Genomic DNA, 9,733 nt, shown 5'->3' with positions numbered 1-9,733 from the left:
AGGGTTACATGAAATTCATTGGAGGTAGATAAGTACGGTGGGAGAAAGCAAAGGAAGGGAATCACTGGGATTAGATGAAAAGTAAAACAGAGACATATATATTTTTTGCATTTGTGGATAGAATATAGTTAATAATTAACATTTACAACACATAAAGATGGTATTTGGGCAACCAGATAACGGTGAGGATGTCTGCCTTGAGGAGTCTAAAGAGAAGATTATCCTGACATTTCAAATGTATGTTCTCTTACATGCAAAAGACAACAGGCAGACTCACTTAAGTTAAAGATTGAACTTTGTCAAGGAAGCTGCAGGCCTAGGATGTGACTATCTGCCAAGACTCACTTTTAGTTAGGAAGTTTCAATTTTAGATTATCCTATGTGCTTACTTTTGGTCTCTATGTTTGTAAGGCCCATTACGCAGGCCTCCTCTAAGCTTGTCAGGTTTTGTATATGGCCCCTTTTTCGTTCACAATTCCTCAAAAAAGAAAGAGGCCTGCCCTCAACTGCAGGAGAGCACTAGAGCAGGGAGCATGTCCCAGTCTGCCTCATGGTGGCTGTGCAGGACTTCAGGAAACTGCTTTGCTTCTCCTGGATTTCGTCACCATACATACAATGAGACAGTTATGCATGAATGATGGGAACTGACATTAGGGAGTATGTTACTAACCCTGAGGCTAAAGTTTGAGGGGCCGGTAACAGGAGGGCTGAGGCCTTTGCCCCTCTGGTCATCAGTGTCCTTCTGAGCCACCTGAATAGGCCAGGTAGAACCTGATTTGTTTTGAAATCATCTTCCTGACGTTTGAATAATGAGGTGAGGTAGAGCGAGAACTGATGTTGGAGGCAGGACAGAGTTGGGTAGTCCAGGAATGTGTTTTGGGTAAACTGGCCTAAGGGAGTAGAGTTGGAAGAGTTGAAACCAGAAGTGAAAGCACATGTGGATGTCGGGATGATGGGGCAAATCTTAGGCAGTGACAGTTACTCCCCTTAATCCCCCCTGTATCTATTGGCCAACAGTGCTTTTCCTGTTTTGATTTTTTGGTTGGTGCCCACAAAACACATATTTAGAGAATAGCACTGAATGCTAATGTTTCTGAGACAATGAAAAGACAAAATACATCCCTGTTCTCACGTCACTTACCTGGAAACATAAGGGCTTTAGCGCATTAAAATATTAGCTGCCTCTCAATGTATATATTCAGATGGTATGCATAGAAATTTAATCATTTTAACTCCATAAGGAGGTATATTCATGTCTTCACAGCCAATGAGCAGTTATTTTAATCAAAAGATGCACCCATCTCTCAATCCTCATACCTTCTCTTATTGTAGGCCTTTCATCTAGGTTCAGCCTTCTTTGGACTTGAATAATATGTTTCAGATTTTATTTCTGTGCATTTTTGGACCAGTACATTCATCATTTTTTACCTCAAACACTCTTATGTCACAATTTCTTAAGATATTTTTACTGTGTATAGCAATGTAGTTTGGTAGTTATTTCTTCTGCGCAAAAATTGTTCTTGCCCTCTTAATTGCCAAATACATTTAGTATTGTAAATTGTCCTTCTTGTCAGATATTTCTAAGATAGCTTAAGGGAATTGCATACGTCTCTATATCTGGAGAAACAAATATTTTGTGCCCTGTCTGGTGTGGCTAGTAGATTGAGCACGTGCCTCTGAACTGGAAGATCGCAGGTTCCCTCCCAGGTCAGGACATATAACAGGGTTGTAGATCAGGTCTCCAGGCAACCAATCGACCTTTGTCTTTCTCTCTCCCTTCCCCTCCCTCTAAACATAAGTAAATGTTTTAAAAGTATTATTTATTTATTTATTTATATTTTGAGAGAGGGAAAGAAACATCAATGTGTAGTTGCCTCTAGGACCCGGCCTTCAGTCCAGGCATGTGCCTTGACTGGGAGTCAAAACAACCACCCTTTGGTTCACAGGCCTGAGCCCAGTCCACTGAGCTACATCAGCCAAGGCTAAATAAATGCTTTTCAAAAGAGTTTTAAAAAGAAATATTTTGTACGAAGAGTGTTATTCACTGGGTTTGACACAATCAGTGATTATACACACAAGAAAATGTTTTCTGAAACAAGCATTGTCCATGGTGCCCAACGTGTGTGAGAAGCAACACTGAGGTTTCTCTCTCTCTCTCTTTCTCCCTTCCCCTCTGTCTAAAAATAAGTAAATAAGTTTAAAAATTAAATAATATGCTTGTAAACACTTCTGGGATAAGTTACAGACTACACGCACTGGAAGTATGGGTGTAGCTTCTTTAAGCGAAAGCTAAGCTCCGCCTAGTCCCCCCACTCTTAAGATTCCTCCAACTCTCTGATTCGCTCTTTGTCCTGGAGGTCGGTGTGGTGAAAACTCTTTGTGGTTGGTGCTGAGAACTACGTTACCCAGAATCCTCCATGACCTTCAGCCAATGACGGCCCAGTGAAGGGGTGTTTTTTTTTGTTGTTGTTCGTGAGGAAGATGTTGGGGCGGGACTTCCTGTTTCCGTCTTAGGAGGACATTTTTTGGGGTTTTGGATTGGTCCACCTCCTCAGTCTCTAGGACGCAATCTGAGACCCAAGTGACACTACAGGAGGCGGTTCTTCCCTGAACGGAGGCGAGCTGGAGGCTCCGCTGCAGCGCCTCAAGTATTCCCCGGCTGCGGAAGCCCGGTTCCTCGCACTTGTCTCCCGTCAGTTATCCTCTCTCCTCCCCCGCCTTCTCCCCTCCACAGGTTCTGATGGCGCAGGTAGGTGTTGCGCCCCCAGGTCCTCCCCTACCTCCCCTCCTTTTATTCTAAAGCCTCGCATGTGGGCTGTCCAGTCCAGTCCGGACCAGGGTGGCGGGCGGGCCGCTGCTGGTGGGGTCCCAGTTTTGACAGGCAATGTGAAGGGAGGAGGTGCGATGCAGCCAGAGCATCGGGGACGCTGCGTGATAGGATCAGAGAATGTGAGGAGGAGCTTTGCCTTGCGCAGTTTTGCCTTCATTCTGAGGGCAGTGGGAACCCTGGAAGTTTCTGAACAGAGGAACACGATCTGAGGATTTTATAAGTATACCATCGGCTGCTCAGGGGAGAACAGACTTGGAATGTGGGGTTGGAGAGATGATGAGGACGGTGAGGCACAGGAAGGTGGAGGCCTAGTCTGAGGTCATAGCCGTTGGGTAGTCCTGAGAACTGAGCACAGAGAGTTGACAGTAACCCCTGGGTGTTAGGGGCAGGAATGAGCCTTTGAGACTCCTTTGTGGTTGCTCATCTTTCATAGTCTCTTCCCACAGGTTTCTATGAACTCAGAAGTAATTGTGGACCCTATACAGGTGAGGGGAGGATGTGGGTGCTCTCATAGATTCCATCCCACCCACATAGCATCCAGGATTATGATGTCATAGAACACTTAACTCGTACTCTCCCAGCTCTTGAGTCTGAAGATCCTAGAGAGAGCCCAAGCCTAGGGTTCTGAGTCCAGGTTTGAGGTTATATGGAAGAATCCCCATTTCTGGTAACCATTGGAATAAGGTTTGGAAGGTTGTTCCAGGCACGTGCAAGTACTTGGAAGAGAGACAGATTGGAGTTTTCAAGAAACTACAAGTGTCAGCCCTTGCTGAGTGGCTCAGTTAGTTGGAGCATATTTGCATGCACCAAAAGGTTCCAACTTCAGTCCCAGTTGGCACTTGTATAGGAGGCAACGGTTGGTATTTCTCACATCAGTGTTCTTTCCTCTCCCTTCCTGTCTAAAACAAAAACAAAAATAAAATAATAATAATAAAACATATTCTTGGGTGAGGATTAAAAATATTTTTAATTACAAAAACAAAAAACAACTACATGTCTCCATCATGTCCAGGAGGAATCAAGAGCAGGTGGTCAGGAGTTAAGCCTCTATTCTGAGGGTGGTATAGGAGGTAGTTGCTCTGATCCAGGATTTAACAGGCTCCCTGTGGATACCATGTGGCAAACAGACTGTGTAGGGTGAGAGTTCAGGAAGTTACAGTGCAGACCAGGGAGGAGGCTGCTTTAATATTCTAGGTGAGTGCTAAGAATGGATGGGCTAGAGGGGTGGCTGTGGAGATGTATAAGTGATTGGATCAGATACTTTTTTTAAATCCCCACCTGAAGATATGCTCATTGATTGTTAGAGAGAAAGAAGGAGAAAGAGAAACATTAATATGAGGGAGAGACATCTATTGGTTTCCTCCCTACATACCCTGACTAGGGGATCAAACAAAAAACCCTTTGGTGCACAGCGTGACACTCCAACCAACTGAGCCACCTGCTCACAGTGGATCAGGTATTCTGATGTGTGTATGTGTGAGAGAGAATCCCCAGGTTTTAGGCCTTATCAGCCAGAAGGGTAGATGCTCCAGCAGCTGAGATGGCAAAGTTAGTGCCCATCTCAGAAGTAACTCAATGTGGATATCAGAAGTTTACTTGTGACCATGTGAAGGGACTAAGATATTCCAGAGAACAGTGCATGGAGGTGTTGATGAACTGAATTCAGGACAGAAGTTCTGTGGAGGACTTGGGGGTGGAGTGTTCTAAAGGTAGATGATGGCATAGAAGCAGGCTTAGAAGGGACAGTCCGCGCATCACAATGGTAGTGCAGTCAGCGAGCCGGGAGGGCTAGCGACTGGAAGGTGGGGACCAGACTTGGGAGACAGAGAGTGAGCCAAAAGAGTGATGTGCAGGTGGAAGGAGGGGCCTTGGTATTGGGGCAGATGGGTGAGCATGATCTTAGCAACCTCAGGAGAACTGACTACCATAGTGGGTGTTGTGGCAGAGGGCGGGGCCTGCATATCAGGCCCAGAACTTAGATGGTGCCTTTCTGCCCTCCTTGCTGTGGGTGGACACAGATGGTCATAGGGACCATGAGACGGCGCAGGGATCCTGTGGCACTCAGTCCTGATATTTTTTCTGAGGTGAGGAGTTAGGTAGGAAGGAATGTAGCGGCACTCATGGGTGTCTTCAGGAGACAGGCCACTCACGTACTTGCTTTTCCTTATGATGATGGGCAGGTAACCTTCGAGGATGTGTTCATGCACTTCTCCCAGGAGGAGTGGGGGCTCCTTGATGAGGCTCAGAGGCTCCTGTACCGCGATGTGATGCTGGAGAACTTGGCACTCACAGCCTCACTAGGTAAGGCCCTCACACCCACTCCAGGGTCCTGGAGTGGGCTCTGCCCTTCCCGTTTTCCAGGGTGATCCTGGCCTTTTCCTGTACCAGAGCCATAGGCACTGCCCCCCCCGCCCAGTACTCTGGAGTAGATGTTGTGGATGCCATTCTGAGTCCACACACCTGTTGCGTTAAAGGCTTGCGTGGCTGGCCCAGGAGTGAGGGATCTTATAGTTACCCAGTGGGTCATATCCATCTCACCCTTGCCCCGACTAGGTGCCTCTGTCCGGCCCGTGGCACCCGTATGCCCCAGGTTCTGCCCCCTTCCTATAGCTGACATTTCTGATGGCCTGCCTGTGGCAGGTATTGCAGGGACCAGGACTGACCACTGGACTATTCCTAAGGTTATTTTTATAATATCATTTCTCTTTGTTGAAGGTTGGGTCACCCAGACCAGTGCTGCCCGCTTACCCGTCCTGTCTTTTCCCTAGGATACGCATCTTCCATGCCCGGTGGGGTGGCCCCGCTGGATCTGTGCAGTGAATCCTGGCTGTCAGACCGGGCACACATGACTACAGCCGTGACCAGAGAGGCTCATGGTGAGCATGACCCTGGTGAGTGGGAGCGAGCAAAGGTGTCATGTCAAGGCTGGGTCTTAGTCATTGCCTAACCTCTTTGTGCCCACAGTTGTTTTAGAGCCAAGGCCACTGCCCACACTTCATCTCTTTTTCCCATTTATACACTTGCTTTTTGTGCTCTGCCCTTACACACTTGCCTTTGTGCTCTGCCTGTCCCCAGCCTCCGCCTCCACATCTCCCCTGTTCCTCGTCGCTGCTTCCTCTGCAGTGCTCTCCACTTTGGCCTGTACGTAATGTGTCGGATGTGCACAAGCCCCAAATCGTCTTTAAATACCAGTGATTTGATTGTACCTTTTAAGGGGACACAGCCTTCCGCGCAACTCTCACTTGTCCACAGCAGCTAAGGCCTCATTGAAATCTGGATGACTTCATTGGAGACCCTGGCTTTCCTGGGCTGTACCCTACATTTGTGTCCTCCACCCATCAAAGCACCTTCCCTTCCATGACTTACAGATGCCAACCACTGTGTAGCAACCCTTCTCTCAACTTGAGCTGGGACTCTTGTCCTATGGCCTTGCTCTTAGTTCTGTTAGACCCATGTTTGTAATAAGACTGCCCCCTCCCACCTGTTTAACTTCACTAGCATTTGTCTGCTTTCAGGTTCTTGGTATAAAGTGGAGGATAAGAAGATAATGTTCAAGCAGAGGGTCTCTACAGAAGGAGCATCACAGGCCAGGACTCCCAAGGCAGGCTCTTCTACCCAGAAAGAAGCCTATTCCTATGAGACATGTGGCCCGGTCTTGAAAGATGTTTTGCCCTTGGCTGAGCACCAAGAAACACACCCTGGGCAGAAACCAGGTGGGAAACCATTCTACTTCAGTGCAGACCTTAACCACCAGAAACAGCATGGTGGAGAGAAACCCTTCAGCAGAGATGAGGGCCAGGTATTTCTTGTGAACAGCTGCCCTGTCCAGCCATTGGAAATGCCCTTTATGACTGTGGAGGGTTGTAAGGACTTCTCAACTAACTCAGGCATTTTCCAGCACCGTGCCCCTTGCAGTGAGTGGAAGCCACACACTGGACAAAGGCATTATGAGTGCAGTGAATGTGGGAAAACTTTCAACCGCAAAGACTCTCTTGTCCAGCACCAGAGAGTCCACACTGGAGAGAGGCCATATGAGTGCAGCGAGTGTGGGAAAACCTTCAGCCGCAAACCCATACTTGCTCAGCACCAGCGAATCCACACTGGAGAAATGCCCTACGAGTGTGGCGTATGTGGGAAAGTGTTTAATCACAGCTCCAACCTCATTGTGCACCAGAGAGTTCACACTGGAGCAAGGCCTTACAAATGTAGCGAGTGTGGGAAGGCCTACAGCCACAAATCCACCCTTGTTCAGCATGAGAGCATCCACACTGGAGAAAGGCCTTACGAGTGCAGCGAATGCGGGAAGTACTTTGGTCACAAATACAGACTCATTAAACATTGGAGCATTCACACTGGCACGAGGCCTTATGAGTGTGTATCCTGTGGGAAATTCTTTAGCCAAAGTTCTGACCTTATTGCACACCAAAGGGTACACAATGGTGAAAAGCCCTATGAGTGCAGTGAGTGTGGGAAAGCCTTTAGCCACAAACATGTGCTTGTTCAGCACCATAGGATTCACACTGGAGAAAGGCCATATAAGTGCAGTGAATGTGGGAAAGCCTTCAGGCAAAGGGCTTCCCTTATCCGACACTGGAAAGTTCACACTGGAGAGAGGCCATAGGATAGTGGGAGAAGCTATCTCATCTCATTCACCAGTAACAAGAAGCTCTGTGACTCTGAGAGTAGCCATCAACTGGAATTTGAACCCCATCCATCTGAACACCCATTCCAGGGAGATTCTTCTGAGGGCCTCTTCCATGGGAAGCTTTCCAGAGTAATATTGCACTTTGTCACCTGCCCAGGACCCCTGCCAGAATTCCATCACTGCCAGTGTCTCTGAAAGAATCCATCCCTCTATGCGATGGCAGGGTTCCACATTGTGCAAATATCACCCCAACAAGCTCTGTTGGGCACATCTGTGCTGCTCCTTTTCATACAGGGAATCCTCAGTATCCTGAGCCCATTGATCCTAGTCCTTCCTGTTTTCCCCGCCCCAACTTGTTTAAGCATGGACATGGCCCAGTTTCAGTTAGGAGGATGCAAGTTTTGTTTGCTGGCCACTTACAGAGCAGGTTTCCAGTTTTTGTGGACTTTATTGGGGTCATGCGGCACTCATGATGGATTTGTCCATCCTCTTAAGTTCCCTAAGTTGGGAAATGCCTACCCCAGTATTCTGGTGTTTCAGCAAATTCCTTAATTTTTAAACCACCTTTAATCTTGGGGGTTCAGTTTACTCTGGACTGGGTGGAAGACAGAAGTAGGCTCAGCCAACGTGAAGGGATGGGCAGCTTGAGGAAATTCTCTGAGCTCAACAGGAGACACAACAGCTCTCATTCTAATTTCCACCTAATTTGCACTGCTGCTCAAGGCCTCCTAGGGAAGGACACCAGTTCTGTGTGGGCCTAACCTTTTGTCTTGTGTGCCTGTGAGACTTTGAATGGTGGGCATTTGTTGTGGCAACTGCTGGTGGGTCTGGGAACACCATGCATTGGGTCCCTTGTTCCCAAGGGATGTTTCATATTTTCTTGCCCTCTTGAGGAGAACCTTGGGCTTGCCAACAGCCCTGAAATCTAATATTTAGTAGGCAAATGTCACTATCCCCTGAAAGACTAGGCAGGAATCACAATGGGTACAGAGACACTGATTAATATGGAATCGGGGGACTACAGCAAACCTAGGGGATATAACTTCTAAAGGGGTATCAACAAACAGTCCCTCCAATATGGCATTGGTATGAGGGCTTACAGAAATTCTCAGGGCTCCCATATTTGTGTGAATCCTATGCCTGTGGTCACTATAAGAGAAATCAACCTTTTTCTACAATAAACTACCTATTTATAGTGTACCGTTTGATAAGGTCCAATATGTTTACACTTGTGAAACCAAGTTTCCTGATTCCCATTATAATTCCCCTCCTGACTCCTTCCTAGGCAACCAACCACTCCTATTCTGTCACTAGATTTGTGTTTCCTAGAATTTTATATATGATGTATATAGACTAACAATATTTATATGTCTGACTTCTTTGACTCTGTATGATTATGTTGTGATATATCAATGTTATTGTGTGTCAGTAGTTCATTCCTTTTTATCCACATATTTGCTGTAAGTGTTCCATTTGGTGGAAATAATTCCATAGCAAGCAATCCAGGAAGACTCATACAATAATGAAACCACAGTATGTGTTATAACCTTAACTTGAAAGTGATGTGCCATCATTATTACATGATCTCTGGCTGACACAGACTAATTCTGCTACAAGGTAGCAGGAGGCTCCACAATGGTGAAAATACAGGAGGTAGGATTTGGGTGGGGGAGGCATTTCTTGGACACTGATGACCATATATTTATTTTGATTTTTCTTTACCTTTTTAGTCTTTAGTGATGAATTACATTAACTTTCAAAAGGTAAACTAACCTTTCATCTGTGAGGCAGGTCCCACTTGGTCATAATGTATTATTTTTATGTATTGTTGGATTTTACAGCCATGCACTTCACCTCAATTTCATCATTATGTAAACATAATGGAGGCACTTACACAAACTTAGTCTACTTTGCTAAAGTACTGTAGGCAGTTTGAACAATGGTAAATATTCATGTATCTATCTAAACAGAAAAGGCACAGTAAAAAAAAAATGGTGCTCTGTTTGGAGCACTTACCATTGAATGAAGTTTGCAGGACACAAGTTGGTCTGGGTGAATCAGTAAGTGAGTAGTGAGTGATGTGAAGGCCCAGGACATTACCATACATAACTGTAGACCTGATACACTGTATAGTTAGGCTACACTAAATTTATTTTTACATACTTTGATTTCTTCAATAATAACCTTTGCTCACTGTAACTTGTTTTACTTTTTTTTTCTGGAGGGAGATTCCTCCCCTTCTTACCCCCCTCCCTGAT

General features: G+C 46.2%; 1 protein-coding gene across 3 annotated transcripts; it reads left to right on the top strand.

Moving 5' to 3' along the window:
* The first annotated feature begins 2,535 nt into the window (after positions 1 to 2,535).
* Positions 2,536 to 9,733, top strand: ZNF772 (zinc finger protein 772). 3 transcript variants are annotated; one of them, XM_037150644.2, is made up of 5 exons: positions 2,536 to 2,749; positions 3,277 to 3,315; positions 5,011 to 5,131; positions 5,599 to 5,721; positions 6,346 to 9,733. In XM_037150644.2, the coding sequence occupies exons 1-5, from the start codon at positions 2,741 to 2,743 to the stop codon at positions 7,449 to 7,451; spliced, it is 1,398 nt and encodes a 465-aa protein (XP_037006539.2). In that variant the 5' UTR covers positions 2,536 to 2,740; the 3' UTR covers positions 7,452 to 9,733. The 3 variants fall into 3 exon arrangements, with proteins under 3 accessions (XP_037006539.2, XP_037006540.2, XP_037006541.2); XM_037150645.2 differs by having other exon boundaries at positions 2,537 to 2,749; positions 5,599 to 5,706; XM_037150646.2 differs by lacking the exon at positions 3,277 to 3,315 and having other exon boundaries at positions 2,537 to 2,749.

The sequence above is a fragment of the Artibeus jamaicensis genome, unplaced genomic scaffold (genome assembly GCF_021234435.1).
Source record: "Artibeus jamaicensis isolate MK-2021 breed Jamaican fruit bat unplaced genomic scaffold, CSHL_Jam_final contig_723, whole genome shotgun sequence".
Taxonomy (NCBI): Eukaryota; Metazoa; Chordata; class Mammalia; order Chiroptera; family Phyllostomidae; genus Artibeus; species Artibeus jamaicensis.
This window is presented reverse-complemented; position numbering and strand designations above follow the sequence as displayed.